The 19,421-nt window shown below is 48.4% G+C and overlaps 2 protein-coding genes across 5 annotated transcripts; both read right to left on the bottom strand.

Annotated features, from left to right (window-relative positions):
- Window positions 1-246: 246 nt before the first annotated feature.
- SERTAD3 (SERTA domain containing 3) lies at window positions 247-4,280 on the bottom strand. Of its 3 annotated transcripts, none has more exons than XM_019751524.3 (2): window positions 3,624-4,280; window positions 247-1,525 (listed from the first exon to the last, which is right to left on the bottom strand). In XM_019751524.3, the coding sequence occupies exons 1-2, from the start codon at window positions 3,948-3,950 to the stop codon at window positions 923-925; spliced, it is 930 nt and encodes a 309-aa protein (XP_019607083.2). In that variant the 5' UTR covers window positions 3,951-4,280; the 3' UTR covers window positions 247-922. The 3 variants fall into 3 exon arrangements, with proteins under 3 accessions (XP_019607083.2, XP_088656284.1, XP_074170411.1); XM_088800158.1 differs by lacking the exon at window positions 3,624-4,280 and adding an exon at window positions 3,160-3,181; XM_074314310.2 differs by lacking the exon at window positions 3,624-4,280 and adding an exon at window positions 1,975-2,553.
- A 2,315-nt stretch (window positions 4,281-6,595) lies between these two features.
- BLVRB (biliverdin reductase B) lies at window positions 6,596-18,852 on the bottom strand. 2 transcript variants are annotated; one of them, XM_019751505.2, is made up of 5 exons: window positions 18,601-18,852; window positions 11,866-12,030; window positions 11,640-11,729; window positions 10,083-10,211; window positions 6,596-6,840 (listed from the first exon to the last, which is right to left on the bottom strand). In XM_019751505.2, exons 1-5 carry the CDS (start codon window positions 18,677-18,679, stop codon window positions 6,680-6,682), a joined length of 624 nt encoding a protein of 207 aa, XP_019607064.1. In that variant the 5' UTR covers window positions 18,680-18,852; the 3' UTR covers window positions 6,596-6,679. The 2 variants fall into 2 exon arrangements, with proteins under 2 accessions (XP_019607064.1, XP_019607065.1); XM_019751506.2 differs by having other exon boundaries at window positions 6,596-6,837.
- Window positions 18,853-19,421: the final 569 nt, after the last annotated feature.

Raw genomic sequence — 19,421 nt, 5'->3', positions numbered from 1 at the left:
GGCCTCTCTGAACCTCAGCCTCCTATGTAAAACATGATTACAGTATCTACTTCTATATAATTATGAGGATTAAATGGCTTAATTCAAATAAAGTGGGTAGAATAGTGCTCTTAACAAGCACTCAATAAACGTTATATTTAATGATGTACTTCCCCAACTTTGGCAGGGAAGGGGTACAGGTATCTAGGGAACTTACCAGGTCCCTCCCATTGACCCAGTGAAGTTTAGAAACTTTAGACAACACCATCCCTTCCAAAATATTTTTATTAAAAAAAAAAATTACAATCAAAAAACCACCACAAAACCCACCTTTCTTTTAAATAATGTGGCATGGAGCAGTTTGGTTTCCACCCTATTGCACGTGGTCCGGCCTGGTTATGAATCAGGAGGCTGCTGGGACTGGGGTCCCACCAACAAGGTGGGGTTCTGCCTGGGGGGAGGAGGCCAGCCCCTCCTATTCCCTGGAGGTAAAAGAGGCAGAGCCTGGGTTTCCACAGCAACCAGGCAGCCCATCCCTGTCATCGTTTGACAGGCCCAGCTTATCTTCCCTGAGGCCCCAGTGGTCACAAGGGGAGTAGGAACTGGAGGGCAAGGCAGAAGAAATGCGGAAGTGGGAAATCAGACTCCCAGAAACAGGGTCTCATTAAGGCATTTGAAACAGATAAATTAATTCAGGAAGACCCACCTTCACAGAAGGCTACGGTAACCAGACACACGCACACATGCAAGACTGTTTGTGGAACCCTGAAATGGGAGGCGAGGAGGCCATAGTCACTGCTTAGAGCCCCCACCAAAACACACACACAGACACACAGACACACACACACAGACACACACACACACACACGGTTGCACCCTGGGATCCAGCCCACTGAGGCTGAGATGTGAAGGGAGCATCCCCACCCCACCCCAAATCAAAGTTTTAGGATCCCAGAATGATTTCCATGATGTGATCTAGTTCATTCCACTCCCAAGACCCTGGGGCACAGAAGAGGTTGTGAGGAGGCTCTGGTGGGGCCAGTGCAGGCTCCTTCTCCACTGTGGATGTGTCAATGTCCAGAAAAAAGTCATCCAGACCAGAGTCCCCCAGGTATCGGGAGCTCAGAGCTTCCAAGAAGACTGGATCGGGCTGGGGCAGCACTTCGTTCTGGGGGCCCAGGGGGGCCACTGGATTCTGAGGGGGCTCAGTCTCATCCATGGAAGTCTCTAGCTCCCTGAGAATAGAGCCAATGGTGGTCGATAGGGAGAAGTCCTCCTCACCCAGGAAGAGAGGCTCAGGGGGCAGGGCAGGTGCTGGAGCCAGACAAAGTGCCGCCTGGAGCTGCTGGAGGGTGTTGTGGATGAGGACATGCCTGCGGAGGCTGGGTGCTCGGGGGCCCAGGCTTCGCTGGACTTTGTCGAGGGAGATGCGCAGCAGGGCTTGCTGGTAGCTTCGAAGGCCTGCCGGACCCCAGTCCCACTTCTCATCTTCCTCTTCCTCCTCCAAGTCTGAGTGTTTTCTCTTCAACCCTCCTACCATGATGCCCTATGAAGAGAAGAGGGAGGGGCAAGTCAGACACAGCTTGGCTAGTTCAAATCCAGAATCTCCGATATAGTTGTTGCTTTTTAATGGTCTAAACCTCAGGTTTTGCATCCATAAAATGGAAATAGTATGAATCCCACAAGGCTAAGGAGAGTAAACGTATGTATATGACTACCATGTTTCCCCGAAAATAAGACCTACCCCAAAAACAAGCCCCCATTAAGATCTCAGCCAGAAGGATGCATTTAGTACGTCATGACGATGTTCCAGAAGAAGATGACATCACTGAATTTGAATAAATGTAGATTATTGAACATGAAAAAATAAGACATCCTCTGAAAATAAGCCTTCATGGAGCAAAAATTAATGTAAGACCCGGTCTTATTTTCGGGGAAACACGGTAAGAAAACAAGACCTGACCTTAAACACAGCTGGGTTTGAATCCCACTTACTTGCCTGGGTGGCCTCAATAGTGAATTTTCCTCCTTGAGACTCAATTCTTCATCTGTAAGTTGAGGTCCCTAACCCAAGTCCTCCTGACTCTTAAAACTGCTCTTTCCACAATACTCATTTCAAATGTGACACACACAAGACAGGTGTGGAGTACAGAGGTCTGGACTGGAAGCAGGAAATCTTCGGTTTTAATTCTGCCTTTCACAGTGCTCAGCTGTGTGATCTTGGAAAATGATGTGACATTACCTCTCTGGGCCTGTTTCCTCATCTGTAAAATGGGGATTGTAAAAACTCTCACTGCATCATCAAGGAGACCCCACAGGTAATGCACGGGACCCACCACACAGGAAATGCTTAATGAACAAGAGTTAATAGCTATTTCTTCATTGGATAGTTTTATTTACTGAGTACTTGCTATATTTTAGCAACTGGAGCCTGTTAGGGCACCTATTTGTCAAGACTTTCACAGAGTATATTTCTGTTCATTCCCTCTTCTTAACTGACTGAGAGCGTTCCCAACAACGGGAGACAGGGTCTCGCATTCCCTCCGCCCGCGCGTTATGCTTCCCCCATACAAGAGCCCCACAGGAAAACTTGCTAGAACTCGATTCACGCCAAGCCCCGCCCCTCCCGCCCCCTCCAACCAGACCACGGATCTCTACAGGCCCCGCCCCCTCCAGGATCTTCCCTTCAGCAGCCACGCACGCCCCAATTTGGTCCAGGGGCTTGTGGGAAATGTGGGCCAATAGCCACCAGGTATCTACGTTAACTTTGAGCTTGCACTACAATCCCCAGAGAGCTCCGCAAGCCACCGGGACGAACCTCCCCCGCCCTCCCTCAGGGCATGCGCAAAGGACACCGGGGTGGGTGGGGGAAGGGAACCCGGACGTCCAGCTGCCGGCGCCGGCCCAGCCCCGCCCTCCGCTGCCTCCAGGACTGTGAGTCTGAGCTCCGGGCCCGGAACACCCCTCCCCCACCCGACACTGCGGCTCTAACACTGCTTTCTCTCGGTCCTTCAGACCTCAGAAGGTCCTGGATTCTTCCCCCTAACTGCTCTTGGGTCCAGGCCCCAACACATCACTCAAAGACTACAAATGCTCTCCGATCCACTCCGTTCGGGACACTAGGTATCACAATTTTGAGACCTTCCCCCGTCAACTTTCCCCTATTCTCCCGACTTTTACCTCTGAACTCCCCCTCCGGCTCCAAGACCTGAACGTGGATCTGTCCCCCAGCACCTCCTCTCCGCCACTGCATCTGGGAAACCAAGATTCCTTGCCTCTAGTTCTCTCGCTTCTCCAAATGCCCGGGATCCTATCCCCAACCCCTCACACCTTTTCCAGAACACTAGAGAACCGAATTCGAACCGTCCGGAGACCCGAATTGTCCTAATGTCCAGATTCCCTGCCCTAAAAGTTCCTTCCCTGGTTCTCTCACTTCTCCAAATATCCCAGGGCCCAGCTTCAAACTCCCTCCACTTGAAGATCTTGCCCCAGCAACTTCGCCTCCTGTCCAGAATCTCGAACTCGGTCTCCGGTCCCCAAACCCTTATCAGTCACTTTTAATCTGCGTCCCCCACTCCAGCCCAGACTCCGCCTTCACCTCCCCCAACCCAAGGCAGGTCTCAAGCCCGGCGGCCACCCCTCACCTCAGCTGCAAGGTTCACAACGACTACCTCCAGGAACGTCAGCAACTCTGCGACCCTCCAGGGCTGGGTAGAGGCCTTGCTAGCCTCCCGGGGGCCTCTCCTTCTGGCCTGGGGACTCACCCAGCTCCACCTCGGAGCCGAGCCGCGAGCCGCGATTGGGTGGAGTCCTGCCCGCCGCGGGGCGCGGATTGGCTGGGCGGAGCCACCAGCCTGTCTCCCGGAGACGGCTGACCCACCCCTCCCGTCCCTGGAGCCGCGACCATTTAAAGGATTCCGACTCTCCAGGGGGCGGGGCCATGTCTGTGGGGTGGAAGGTGGCGGGGACATCAAAACTGTTCAAATCAGCTACTGTCCTCGCTCCAAGATCGTCAGCATTACTCTCTTCGGTCCCTTTATATTAGGCCCGGACCCGGTCACGGAGCAAGACTGGTGGGCACGCTCCTCCCCATCCCACTTTCTGAGAGGGCGAGGCTGAAACACTCGCGGAGGCCGCGCCCTGGGGGTTCCGAGGGCGGACGCTGCCGGGCGAAGGACTACGCCACTGGAGACCAGCCAGTAGTTTGGCGCGGCGTACGTTGCTTGGGCGACCGCAGCCCGCCCTTCCACCGCCCCAGTCTTGCTCGTGGCCCCCCTCTTAATCTTCAGGACTCCTCAGCGTGTCGTCTGGTGGCAGGTCCGTTCTGCGTCCTCCTAACGCCCCATCCTGCCTCTCAGGATGGTACCTCCGCTGCTGGAGACTCGTTCATGGCTCCCCACTACCCTGGCGACTAAAAGTGCAAACTCCTTGCTTTCACCACAAAGCCCTTCGCGGTCTGGCCTGATTCAAACTTCCCCCTTGCTGCCTACCATTCTGCCATGCCAGTTCACTTTGTTTTTCTAAAATGGCTTCAAGTGCCCTCCACCACCATGAACATAGAGATTTTATGTTTTCTTCCGTGCCGTATCCCCAGGGCCTACAACTATGACATATACAGAGAGTACCAAAAAAATTATACATTTTAAGAAAGGAAAACTATATTAAAATTGTAATACTCAATATATACCAATAACAAAAGATGAATATAAGTCAGGTTTGAATTCTGCAATTACAAGAGGTGCTCAAAGTGGTTACCATCAGCGTCCAGACACTTCTAATTACTGCGAACTACTGCTTGAGCAACATTGACCAAAGTGTCCACTTGTATGCATTTTTTTGGCACCCCCGGTATATATACTCAAAAATGAGAACAAAAGGGTAAAGGGAGTAAATGTAGGGTAAGGGATGGAAACTAGACTTTTGGTGGTAAGCACACAATAGAGTATACAGATATTGAATTATAACGTTGTACACCTGAAATTTACATGTTAATAACCATGTGTTACCTCAACAACAACATTAATTACTAAACGTTTCTGGACCCTTAAACTTGTTTCTCCATTTTGAAACTACATTAATTCCCAGGCTGCCTCTCATCAGGACTCAACTCAAAGGTTTCCTCCTCTTGGAAGTTTTCCCTGATACACCAGTATGGGTTGGTTCCCATGATGTCCTATGCTACCCCATTGAGGAGCCCTGACCCCTCTGTCCATACTTTGCCCATCCTCACCATGGGCTGTCACTGTCTGGATTGTGGGCCCCCTGAGGACAAGTACCAAGGTTATCTGTGTCACCCACTGCTTGGTCAGCAGCATCACCTAGCACAGGGCTGGACACAAAGCAGGCAAGCAGTGAAAGCTTGTTAAATGCCCAGACAATATGGCAGAGATAAAGAGGGCACAAATAAAACAGTGCTAGTGCCCTGAAACTCTGAACCAGCCCCACAACAAGTTTTCACCAAGAAGAGGGAGAGGCAGTTTTCTCCAGGTTACCCCAGACCAGTTCTCACTGATTGGACTATGTCAGCCAAGCCATCGTGTTTGCAGAAGATTGGAATGGATTTTGTGGGTGGTGGGGTGTTGGGAGGGTATGTGGGGAGAGGCTGCAGGTAGGAAGAGAGAAGTGGCTCTCAGGCCTGGGAACAGTGTCTCTGGGGAATAAAGACAGGGGACAGTAGATTCCAGAGCAACATGATTAGGAAGGGGCAATTCTTCCCCCTCCCCCCCCAAACCTGCCCCTCCTCCAGGGTCCCTCATCTCAGGGAGGACCCACTGTAACCCAGTCACCAGGTTATAGGCCTAGGCTTCTTCCTGAATACCAACTTCCCCTCCCCCATGGATGGTCCACTTAGGTTCTGCCCACTCTTCCCCTCCTCAAGGCTTCTGCCTTGTCCTCCTGGGCTCCCAGCCTCCATTCTTTTCCCCCTCCCATCCACCTTCACACAGCAGACAAGGGAAGCTTAAAACGCAAAGCTGACTGTACCTCCTCCCAACCTCTCCCCTGCTCCACTCCTTGCATAAAACCTCAGAATAAAGATCAAACTTTTTACAGTGACTCTGCACAATTTAGCATCCATGGAACGGTCTCTTGGGTTGACCACTCCTCACCTCTAAGTATTATTAACTATAGGAGACAGAATTTAGTTCTTCAAACAGGTCAACTGCTCTCCAGCCTTCTGGCCTTTGCTCATGTGGTTTGTTCTGCCTGGAGTGCCATCATGCCTTAGGACCTTCTCCTGGCTCATTCTTACCAAACCAGGTTTCAGGTGGGGAATCCCCTCTTCAACAGTCTTGTTTGTTCCCTGTGCTGGGTCAGGTACCCTCTCTCGGTTCCCGCAGCCCTCTATGCTTCCTCCATCAGAGCCCTGGTCACTGTGGGTTGTCACCATCAGGGGCAGAGTTGTCTTCCCCACTGGATTGTGAGATCTGTGAAGGCAAGGCTCATGGCTATCATGGTCACCACTGGGTCCCTAGCACATGGCTGGGCGCAGAACAATGACTCAATAAACTGTTACTGAAGAAATGAATGAGGGAATACCCAGAAAATCTTACACAGAGGGCAGACAGAGACACTGAGACACCTAGACAAAGCCAGAGTTAGGTCTTCTAGAATAATCTGAAGTTCTTGGCTCAAGATTTATTGCTTTCTCCCTTTGTTCTCCATTTCCCAGCATGCTGTCCTCCTGGACAGGGGCAGATTCCTAGTCGTACTGGTGGGAAGGGTAGGTATTGTGCCCATCATACTCATCAGTGGTGAGGCAGCGCAGCATGAAGTGGCCCAGGTCATGTTTGGAGATGACCCTTGAGGGCCCTCGTCCATCCAGGGTCACTGAGTAGGCTCCAGTCAGTGGTTGGTCTCCTGCTAAGTAAAGACAGAGAGGCTGGGTGAAGCAGATGTCCTTTCCCATCCCCCAACACATGATCACGCAATGACGGTCCCAGGGGGCCTAAAGTGTGCCCAGTCTGAATGGCATAAGAGCCAACAATTAATCTATACCATTTACTGCATTCACCTGACAAATCTTTATTGATGACCTATTATGTGTCAGGTGCTGGGCACCCAACAAGGGACAAAACAGACATGAATCCCTGCACGCAGACATTTGCTAGGTAAAGGCAACTGATAAGGTAAGAAAGTAAAATAGACAATATGTTAGATATAGAGAAATAAAGCAGAGAATGGGGTAGAAACTATTTATTAACTCTATTTCACAAATGGGGATACTGAGTCTTGGAGATGGTAAGTCACTTCCCAGTGTCATCGGCTAGATTTGCTCTGGGTCTCTGTCTGGATGCTTTCCTTTCTCTGGACCCTTCTGGGAAGACTGAGTGACATGTCCCCGGCATGGGCCTGCATTTTATAGGCAGTGGAAGAGCAGACACATCTTTCTGACCTTGTGAATATGGAGTTGGTGTGTCCTGATGCCACACCTAGGTCTTTCTTAGTGGAGATGGCAGACCTGGCTGTTAAAGGGTATCTACTGGCTGAATTACCATAATTTAAAAACAATACCTGCCACTGACCAAATTAACTTAGGGGACCAAATTAATTTAGGGATCAAATGCAACATACCAGTACAGGGACAATCTGGAATCATGTGCAATAAGAAACACACCCTTACCTACGTGGCATTCCTACTAAAAATGATTAATCTGAGTCTGTGAGAAAAAACAACCAGAAAAATCCAGAGTGTGGGACATTTAAAAAGACACCAGGCCTGATTAATTTTATGAGAAACATTAAAAAAAAAAAAAAAAAAAGGATATGGAGGATTGTTCCAGATCAAAGATGACATGGCAACTAACTACAATGCCTGATCCTCATTTGGATCCTGATTTGGTGGGGAGAGGGAGATTGAAATAAACTTTTTGACAACTGGGGAAATTTGAATATGGCATGGACACTAAACGATATGATAGAGCGCATGTCAATTTCCTGGTGCAATAATGGTCCTGTGGCTCATATAAAACTATCTTTCTTCTTGGGCGATGCCTATCTCAATAGGAATAAAGTGTATCAATGTCTGCAACATACTCTCAAATGGTTTAGTCAAAAAATACTTTGTGTGTGTGCATGTGTGTGTGTTAGATGCATGCATAGATAGTTGGTAGCTAGATAGATACAGAAAGATAGAAAGTAAACAGGGCAAAATGTTACACCTACTTGAAGAGTTTATTCATAAACCTTTAATTCTTTCAACTTTTCTGGAGGTTTCAAAGTTTTCACACATACACATACAGAAAAAAGAAAAGCTGGGGTGGCCGGTGGCTCAGGCAGTTGGAGCGCTGTGTTCCTAATGCCGATAGGTCTGCTGTGAACAACCAGAGCTCGGTGTGAGCTGCCGTTTGCTGCTGTGTGCCAGCAGCCTATGGCAACCGACTTCCTCAGCTGGGGGGAGCGCAAGGCTCAAAGTACCAGCATGGGCCAGGGAGCTGCACCCTACAACTAGACTGAGAAATAAATGGGCTTAAAAATTGGGGCAGGGGCAAGAAAAACTAAAAAAGTTTATAAACTTTTTAAAATAACTGTTTTAAAACTCTGTTTTAAATAACTTTTAGGCATGACCTCTCTGGGTACTTATTTCAAATCTAGTAGGTCAAGAAGTTATCTGATGAGCCCCCGCTTGCAGATGGGGAAACTGACACTCAGGGGCCTGGGATTTTCAGTCAGCTTCTCCACCAGGCAGCTTCACTGCCGATTTAAAGCTCAAGATTCTGGTTCCAATAGGGTCCTGATACATCCCTCTTAACTGAGCCTAAACTCAGAACCTTGTTTTCACCTCTTAGGTGTGTCGGTCCCCTCTTGTCAGGGGTCCCAGAAGGCAGAGGGGAAAGCAGAACTGTTCTTTCAGTGGGCAGGCAAAATAAAGATACAAGTGCTCGGCCTTTGGGCCTATGCACGGCTGTTCCCTCATCCTAGTCTTCCTCAGACCTTCACCTGACTCCCTCCCTCACTGCACAAAGCCATCTCCTTAGAGAGCCTATGCAACATAAACAGCACTTCATCAAGTTTTATTGTTTCTTCATTCACTGTAGCACTGCCCACCAGTAATATCCATCATCTTTATCTTCTCTGCTATAGAAATTTAAGCCTCATGAGACTACTACCAGTGCCTGTAATGGTGGCCAGGCACACAGTTCAAACGCAAGAGACATCTGTTGAATGAATGGCTCTCTCCCTGTGTCTGACTCTATGTCTTTCAGAGTGGATTCCAGACCTGGAAGCGGGAAACAGGGCACAAGTGTAGTTTACTGATTCCCTCCACAACACCACCGTGAGAGGTGGTACCCCTGTATTAGTTCATCCGACATTTACTGAGCATCTACTATATGCCAGGCCCTGTTCTCAGCACCAAGAACACAGCTGTGATCTAAACAAGACAAGATCCATGCCTCCAAAAACTTGACACCCTAGTGAGGGAGACACACTAAGACAGAGAGAAGGCCCAAGATGGCAGAATAGATAAACGCTGTGCCCGCTGCGTCCCGTGATAACATTAAAATTACAACTAAATTATAGAACCACCTCAAGATCATCTGAAGACTAGCTGAACAGAACCCCTGTAACTAAGGATATAAAGAGGCCACATCAAGCCTGCAAAAAGAAACGAAGGAAGGAATTAAGAAATAAAGACAAAAAGGAAGAGAAGGTATGACATATGTGGTGAAGTGTAAGTCCCTTTCCTTCGAATATGGGCCCATCCTAGGAACTCGCTTCCAACGAACAGAAGGCAGCAGAAGCAGGATTGAGAGATCAGGGGTTCCTGCAGCAGTCGGCATCAACCTGAGGGAGCCTCCCACACTCCTCCCAGCTCCTGGGTGAGAACTGCCCGCTGAGCCTAGTTAGCGCCCCCGCCCCACCCCGTGCAGAAACAGATGGTCATAATAAATGAAGGTTCCTATTTTATATTTCTAAGTTTTAGGTGGTTTGTGCAATAGGGATAACCGGAAAGGATGTTAGAAAGGAGAATAAAATCAAGCAGGAAAGAGGATAGAAAGTGTGAGGGGAAGGTTTGCAATTTTTGACAGGCCAGGCAAAGCCTGGTGGATGTCTGCAGAGGACGGGAAGGGGCGACCCTGCTGCAAGGTCCCAGCCCCACTCACCTATGTGGGGCGGCATCACGGCCACATACTTCAGGCCCGACTCCTGTAGTAACTTGTGCATCCGAATGTGGTCATCAGTCACATCCTGCAGTCGTGGGGGCACCTTGGCTGGGTCCCATAGCAGGAAGGCTGGGGGGACACAAGGGAGGGTCAGCCAAGGCTTGAGGACAGCTTGGCCAGGACCATAGCCTGCCAGTTTCGCACCAGGACAAAACCCTGCAGGGGCTCACTGCTGCCTTCCAGCTGCTCCAAGTTGAAATGTGGGAGTTGGCCCGGCCTCCTGTCTTTCTCTCACAGCCCACAGAAGAGCTGGCTACTTCTCACCCCATGTGCCCGTCTGCTGTCACCTCCCACCTGGACCATGGCAGCAGCCTCCTCCCTGGTCTCCTTGCCCCTGCCCCCCACAATCTGTTCCCCATACGCAGCTAGGGGGGTCTGGGAACACCCAGAGAGGTCAGAGCTGCTCATCTGTGGCTCTCACTCAGGGTAAAAGCAAAGTCCCCACCAGGCCACACCTGATCTGGCCCCATCAGGCCCCTGGCTTCACCGCCCAACACTCTCCCCTTCACTCTCTGCTGCAGCCACACTCCTGCTTCATAGCCTTCGCAACTGCTGACCCCTATGCCTGGAGCCTGTTATCTCACCACACAGCCCTCCCACATACTACTTCCCTTCCTAGGGAGGCAACTGGTGTGATGAAACAGACAGGAGGAGTGTGGACAGTGGTGAGAGCCAGCCAGGTTTCACACGCCATCTCTGCCAGCCACAAGCTGTATGCTTTGGTAAGCCGATGGCTCTCCCTTAGTTATACAAGGGAGACATACGAACAGCTACTATTTACTGAGCACCTACTATGTGTCACCATGAGTAAAATTACTCAAAGGGGTTTTGTGAGGATAAAGTAGCATTCATCCCTAAGGTGCTGAGATGGTGCTTAGCACACAACAAGTGATCAATAAACACATTAACTGCTTCTGTTATGCACCCTGCAGCCTTCCTTTTGGATTATTCTGGTCAACTCTTTCTTTAATGGCCACCTCCCCATAAATGGGGAGCTCTGTGAGGGTAGAGACCTGTCCTATATATCCATGGCTCTGTCACTTCCTCTAGAAGGCTCTCCCTGACCTCGTCTCAGTCTGGTTAGGTGCCTCTTCTGGGCTCCCACCGCCCTCTAGGATTCCCCCCATCCTGGACCTCATCCGTCTGCCTGGGCACCACCAGCCCCAGCCCTTCTGCCGGGGCCCCCCATCCTGGCTCTGAATCCTCTGCCTGGGCCCCTCCATCCCAGCGCTGACTATTGTGGCTTGTCAATGTTTGATGATGGCTCTGTTTACCAATTTCCTGCCGTCTGTGGGACCCGTGAGTATAGGGCCCAGGGCTGTACTAGTCACCAATGTGTCCCCGGCATCTCCCAGCAAGGTTCAGGCACACAACTGGTGCTCAATAAATGCACATTAACTTAGGATGGCTCCAATACTACCTTGCAGAGGCCCATGGGCTGCCTGTTCAGTACCCACCCCCATCCTTCAGCCCCACCCCTATGACCCCACCACCCACCCGAGGTGCAGGCCACGACCTTGTCCACACCATGGGCCTTCATGGCCGCCACAATATTCCGGGCGCCCTCGGACATCACTGTGGTAGGACCTTAGAGGGGACAGAGAGTGGCTGTCACTGGTAGGCGGCGGTGGTGGTGGGGGCGGCAGGGGTGGGGCTGGGGGCGGGGGTGGCACTGGGGGCCGAGGTGCAGGGGGGGGCCGTGGGCAGAGGGGGGGCCCAGTACTGAGGTCATTGCCGGTGCCCAGCAGCACGATGACAGCGTCCTGCCCAGCTATGGTCTTGTCCACATCGGCCGCCTGCCGAACATCACCCACTATCACGTGGGCCGGCTGGGGCCCCTCTGAGGGCAGCCTGGAGGAGTCCCGCACCAGCACTGTCACCTCATAACCTGTGGGCAAAGAAGGGCAGAGAGGCAGGTCAGTGAGCTTGCAGGCTCGCACTCCTGGACTCCAGGGCTGGGTCCTAAAGAGTACCATGAACACTCAAATACATTCCCTAGGTCCCCTGTCCTGGGGCAGTGGTCTCCAAACATTTTTGCTGGCATACCCACAGTTGATATTCAGCTGGTTATTAAAATTGGGCCAATCTTCATGTTGGTTCATAAATAACCTGCACTGATGTCTCCAAGTGCCCCCCCTTCACTCTTCAGCAACTAAAGGTTAATGACTGGCACCACATTGGTCTATGGCCCCCATCCGTGGTGCTGGAGGAAACTGAAGCACAGAGGAGGACATGAGTTGGTGAAAGGTTTTCCAGTGCTGAGATTGGTCCCCCAAGACTTACTTCTGGAGGGCCAGGCCTTGCTTTAGTGGTCATTAAAGCTTTTGAACATTGCCTTGGTATGTCCCCTCTCCAAAGAATTTTGAATAACTTATGTCCCCCCTCCCACACATACACACCCATTTTAAATTTCACAACCAACGTATTTCTTCCTTTGTTTTAAACAATGGCAAAGGATGTTAATGTTTGGTGTATTGCAAATGGTGATATCAAAAATATAAAGTTATTAATTGTGGGCTCTGTTATGGACTGCAAATGTCCTCCTAAAATTCATATGTTGAAGCCCTAACTCCCTATGTGATGGTATTTGGAGGTGGGGCTTTGGGAGGTGATTAGGTTTAGATAAAGTCACGAGGGTGGGATCCACATGATGGGATTAGTGTCCTTAGAAGGAAGACAGACCTTAGAGGAAGACAGACCAGAGTTCTCGCTCTCTCTCTCCAACATGTAAGAATAGAGTGAGAAGGCCGTAGTCTGCAAGCCAGGAAGAAGGTTCTCACCAGAAACCAAATCTGTTGGCATCTGGACCTTGGACTTCCCAGCGTCCAGAACTATGAGAAATAAATATCTGTTGTTTAAGCCTCCCAGTCTAAGATATTTTGTTATTGCAGCCCAACCTGACGAAGATAGCCTCTAAATATCATTCTCCAGAAAAATGAACCAGAGCTCCTTAGAGAACTGGTTGCTGGGCTGGGGCAGGATGAGTATGGAACATCTTGAACTGCCAGATGGTAAGACAGTGCTTAAAGAATGATGGGGCTGTGAATTGAATTAAAACACATCAAATATATAAAAACCTGTGAGTTCATAATGATATTAATAAAGAAACCTCATCGGTCATCATTGGCACCTATCAGAGGACTAATCCCTTACTATGAAAATGATAAAAGAGGAAAAACAATAACATTTTCCATTTGTCTAGGTATCTGTTATCATCTATTTCAAAAACAAACGATAGGAGATTTTCATACTCAGGAGCAATGATGATGGTAATAATGATAAATAACATGTATAGAGCATTAATGTGTGCCAGGTGCCAAGTTCTTACATATATTAACTCATTTAATCCTCAAAGTAACCCTAGGTTTGAATTCCAGCCCTACCACTAACTAGATGTATGACACTGGACAAGTCACTTAACCTCTAGGCCTTAGGGCCTTCATTTGTAAAGTGATACTAATAATAGTCTCGTGAACACACAATATGATATATAGATGATGTGATACAGAATTATACACCTGAAACCTATGTAACTTTACTAACAATTGTCACCCCAATAAACTTTAATTAAAAAAAAATAATAGTCTCCACTTTATAGGGTTGTTGTAGGTTTAAATAATGTATCTAAAAGCTTAATGTAGCCACTTGATTTTTGACAAAGCTGACAAGACAATTCAATGAGAAAAGAACAGTCTTTTCACAAATGGTGTTGGGATAAGTGGATATCCACATGTAAAAGAATGAAGTTGGATCCCTACCTCATGCCTTATATGAAAATTAACTCAAAAATTATCCAAGACCTAAAACTAAAACTATAAAACTCGGGGTGGTCGGTTAGCTCAGTTGGTTAGAGCGCGGTGCTCTTGACAGCCAGATTGCCGGTTCGGTCCCTGCGTGGGCCACTGTGAGCTGAACCCTCCACAACTAGATTGAAACAACTACTTGACTAGGAGCTGATGGGTCCTGGAAAAACACACTTTAAAAAAGTAAGTAAATAAATAAATAAATACAACTATAAAACTCTTAAAAGAAAACACAGGCATACATCTTTGTATCTTTGGATAGGCAATAGTCTCCTAGCTATGACACCAAAAACACAAGCAACAAAAGAAAAAATAGATATCTTGTCAAAATTAAAAACTTTTGTGCTTCCAAGGACACCACACAGAAAGTGAAAAAATAACCCACAGAATGGGAGAACATTTTTGCAGCTCATATATCTGATAAGGGACTTGTATTTAGAATATATAAAGAACTTCCACAACTTGATAATGAAAAGATGAATAATCCAATTACAAACTAGGAAAGATCTGAATAGACATTTCTCCGTAGTAGATATACAAATGGGCAATAAACACATGAAAAGATACTCAATATCATTAGCCATCAGGGAAACGCAAACCAAAACCACAATGAGATACCACTTCACATCCATTGGGATGGCCATAATCCAAGATAGACAATAAATGCTTGTGTGTAGGTGGGGAAACTGGAACCCTCATACACTGCTGCATGATGCATGCCACTTTGGAAAGCAGTTTCACAGTTCCTCAGAAGTTAAACATAGAGTTACCATATGACCCAGCCCTTCCACACCAGGGAATATGCCCAAGAGAACTGAAAACATACATCCGCATAAAAACCCGTACACAAATGTTCATAAGAAGCATTACTCACAATAGCCAAAAAGTGGAAACAATCCAAATGTCCATCTATTGAATGGATAAATAAAATATGGTAGAACCAATAGAATGTAATAATACTTGGCAATAAAAAGAAATGACATATTGATACATGCTACAACAGGATGAACCTTCAAAAAGATTTTTTTTCTAAGTGAAAAAGCCAATCACAAAGAACCACACACTGTATGATTCCATTTATATGAAATGTCCAGAGCAGGCAAATCTATAGAGACAGAAACTAGATTAGTGTTTGCCTACGGCTGGGCGGGAAAATGGGGGGGTGACTTCTAGGGGTTTCTCTTTGGGGTGATGAAAATGTTCTAAATTGACTGTGATGATATTTGCACATCTGTGAATATGCTAAAAACCAATGGGCGAATCATATAGTATGTGAATTATATCTTAATAAAGCTGTTATAAAAAATACAAAACTGAAACAAATGAAAAGTTTAGGGGAGAGCCTGGCACAGGAATGAATGCTATATGGATGTTGGCTGTTATTATGTCTTTTAATCATCTCACAATGTGAGAGCATTTATCTCAGTCTGTTGAGATCTTGCTTCCAGGTATATCCTCTTTTTGGCTCAAATAAATTTTTATAAAAATTAAAAATAAATCATCTCACAATGTATTTCCTGACCTGGTCTAGTCCTCCCCAGGCTGACCCGTCTCACCCCCTCCATTCCACATGGTAGCCAGATATGGCCTTCCACAGAAGTGCCCCCCTGCTCAGGTCCCTCCTGAGATGCCCCAGTGCCCTGAGATAAAGTCCTCGTGACAACTTTCAAGGCCCCTGGAGATCTGGCCTCTCCTCCTCCTCATCCTGTGTTGGAGCTACTGTCCTCTTCACCCACTGTTTGTCCTTCAGTTCCTCAAACACATCATGCTGCCTCCTGGCCTTCGCACGTGCTGTTCCCTCTGCCTTGAACACCCTTTTACCCTCTTTCCCCAGCCACTGTGCTTCCTGTCACAGCCCTACTAATGCTGACCTGGGAAAAACCAAGGGCCCGGGGGACCCAGGGACTGTGTCCTAATTTCCGCCATCTCCCTGACTTTTTCTAAACACAAAAACACAGGCTTTACTGCCTCACAGACCTGGGTTCAAACTCTCCCTCTACCACTTACTGGCTAAGGAACCCCAGGAAACACCTTTTAGTCTCCTTTTGAAAGTGAAGATCACAAACTTTGTAAGGTATGTCTAATAATTATGTTATACACCTGAAACTAATATAATATTGTATGTCAACTGTCACTGAAAAATAAATCAATCTTTAAAAAGAAGAAAAAGAAAGTGAAGATCACAATCCCCAGTTACTCATCCTATGTGACCACCTTTCATAAAACTTGCACCGCCCTTACACGAATCTGGAAGCAGTGAGGGCTTTCAGGGTGCCAATGTGGGCACTGGTTAACGGCCACTGTATTGGTTAAAACAAACCCTAAAAAACTGTGGATAGTTTTTGGGAAAAACATGTCTTCACAGACAGTGAGAGCTTTGGCACAAGATATTAGCACAAGGGTCCCCATTAGTGTTACATTATTGGTGACTGGCAATATTTATTGAGAAGTGCTGTGCTAAGCTCTTTCCACAAATGAATGTGTTTTTTTCCCCCAATTTTTTTTTAACACAACCCACATTTCAATTTCGATTTAAATATAAGCTCGTGGCTACCATAACAAACAACAGTACAGGTTTAGAATTCACAGATTCTACCCTTTAAAAAGAATAAGAGCATTTCTAAGGGATTTCCTTTTTTTTTTTTTAAACAAATCTCTTTATTTACAGTTTTCTGTTAATTTTTTATTTTGAAATAAATTCAGACCTACAGAAGTTTCAAGACCTAGATTCTCATATTGCTTTTGCTTTATCCTTCTGTGTCTGTGTGTATATACAAGTATATAATATACATATTACATACATGTGTGTATATATTTATACATGTACATATATAACATATATATAGTGTTTTCCTGACTATTTGAGAGTAAGATTCAGAGCTCATGCCCCATTTAAGCTTTTTTTATCTCAACCCTCATCCAAATGTATTTCATAGTCTAATCTAGCATATACAAACCCATAAAACTAATATTTAACATGTGATACATTCAAATACTGTTGTGCCCAATTAAATATATGTCAAAACTCAGTATTTCCCAGTTTGAAAAGCACCAGATTGCAACAACCTTATCATTATTATAATAACCTTTTTGAGGATGGGGAAACTTAGGTAACTCGGCCAGGATCACACAGCTGTATGATCTGGGTTCACTCTGCCAAGGAGTGCTTATTGAGCACCAACTATGTGCTGGAAATGGTTCTAGGCACTTTCCACATATTATCTCATTTAATCATCACAAGAGCTCCAGGGCAAATGCTACTAGTTTCATCTCCACTTCACAGACGTTTAGGTACAGACAACAAGGCATTTGGCCACACAGGTGGTAAGAGGCAGAGCTGGGTGCAGGCTGGCACCAGAGTCCACCCGTTAGGACTCAGTCCTACAGAATCACTGAGATAAAAGGCCAGCTCATTCAACAGCGAAGGTCAGAGCTGTGCAGAGACTTGTCACAGTCACCATGAGAAGAAAGCAAGGTCTCCCCAGCCCCAGGCTCTCAATTCCCCAGGGTGCAGTCCCAATTGTGACCAGTAGGGTGGATGAACAGCATTCAGTGGAATTCCAGATTCAGGGAAAGGTATAGTAACTTAGGAAATTGGATCCTCAGAATGACTCAGCACTTCTCAACTTCTCCCTCTTACTTCCTCCCCCACAAATGCTTATCAGCAAATTTGTTTCTCCCTTCCCACAAGCCACAGGTCAAATCCAAACTAGGTCTTCCTGGGGAGGAGAGCAGTGGGCCTAATGGGGAACTTTCAGGAGAGTTCCTGCAAGGAAGGGCTGGGTTGGAAGCAACAGACACTGGGATCCTGGTGGCCTCCACCCTTTTGGGGCACCCAGATAGTCAATATCTTCAGAGTCACCAAGGCCAGCAAGGGTGGGGCCCTATATCTGGAAGTCCCAGGCACCGCTGTGGGTTGGTGAGGTCTGGGCAGTAGAAGAGGGCTGCTGTGAAACACTTGGGCCCTTTCCTGCCCCCTTCCCTGGGGCAACTGTGAACTTCCATCCTCATTGACTTTCTAGTCCTCAATCTTCACCCGGGTGTGTGTGACCCCCTCTCCTTTAGATGCTCACAGCAACTTACCCCCCAGACTTTTCAACCTCCAGCCTTGGTGCTGGTGGGTTTTTGGCAGTTAAGAGCACCCACCGGCTGGGTTCCAATCCCAGCACTGTCACGTCCCAGCTGTGTGACATTGGGCAAGTCACTCTCCCAGTCTCACAGTTTTCTCATCTGTCAAGTGAAGTGATACTAGATTCCACGCCATGTGAGTGCTGTGAGGATTTAACAGGTGTGAAGAGAGGGTGGTAGTGGGAGGCAAGAGACGCCTGGCTTAGTAAGCCCTCGCTGGGAGTACTAACCACCACCACCACCACCACCACCACAATAACAACACATGTCATAAGCGCCTGGATTTAAACTTAACTGCATTGGAGACCCCTAGCCTCCCAGGACCAATTCGTATTCCTTGAACTCACATAAAACTGGATCTCATAGCGTCCCCTGCTTCTGCTCCCGTGGCCACCTGCTTTGGCCCTGGGGTCCTCACATACCAAAGCACTGACGGTCCCAACCGGCCTCGGCCCGACCCCACGATGTCCTTTCCTGGTACTCTGCCTGTACACCCCGTGACATCTCCCGCCCGCTCCAGCTCATGCCTGCTTGCACCGCCTGCGCCAGCGTGGTGAGCCCAGTCCTGCCGGTGGCGCCGAAGATGGCAATCTTCTTGACGGCCATGCTGACGTCGGGGTGAGAGGCCGCGGAGCCGTAGGACGCGCGGGAACCGAATGACTGCCGGGCTCCCCTCTCTGTCCTCCTCCAGCGGGAGAGACGCGGCGGGACTGCTCAGAGGACCACACCTCAGCCCGCCTCTGGGCTCCCGGCTCAGGCCGAGGGGCGGGGCCAAGAGGACCACGCCTCTAGCTAAGAAGAACGGGGTGGGCGGGACAGGAGTCAGCTGGCCTGGGCCAGCCGCCCAGCACCACCCCTTCCACCCGCCGCGGAGCAGGAAGGCGTGGCCGTATTTGGCTGACTGGGAAGGTGGACCCAGTGCCCCGCCTCCGCGCTCTCACCCCCAGGGCGGTGCGGAGAGAGACAGCGGGCCACGCCCATCGGTCTCTCGTCGGTAGTAGCTCTTGCCCCCTCTCCCAGGGCTTTGAGGCGGGTCTGGGACTCACACTAATGCCTCAGGGCCTCTTCAAGGGGAAAAAGTGAGGGAGGATAGTGTGGATGTGCGGGTTTGACACTGTGTAACTGCGTGTCTTTGTGCCCGTGCGATTGTGAGTAACCCCAAGGGAAAGCATGATTGTGGGTGACACCATCTGCCATCCTCTGTGTGTAACACCGTGTTACAGTGTGAAACTTTGTGACACCATGTGTGGCAAGCATTGTTGCTGTTCTTGTGTAACCTTGTGGTGACACTCTGAATGACACTGTGTCAGTCTGATGCTGGACTGTCTGATGCACGACTCTGGACGTG

This window comes from Rhinolophus sinicus, chromosome 8 (genome assembly GCF_057876585.1).
Source record: "Rhinolophus sinicus isolate RSI-liver-muscle chromosome 8, RSI-T2T, whole genome shotgun sequence".
In the NCBI taxonomy this organism is placed as follows: Eukaryota; Metazoa; Chordata; class Mammalia; order Chiroptera; family Rhinolophidae; genus Rhinolophus; species Rhinolophus sinicus.
Note: the sequence above shows the minus strand (reverse complement) of the source record. Positions and strands in the feature narration are given on the sequence as shown.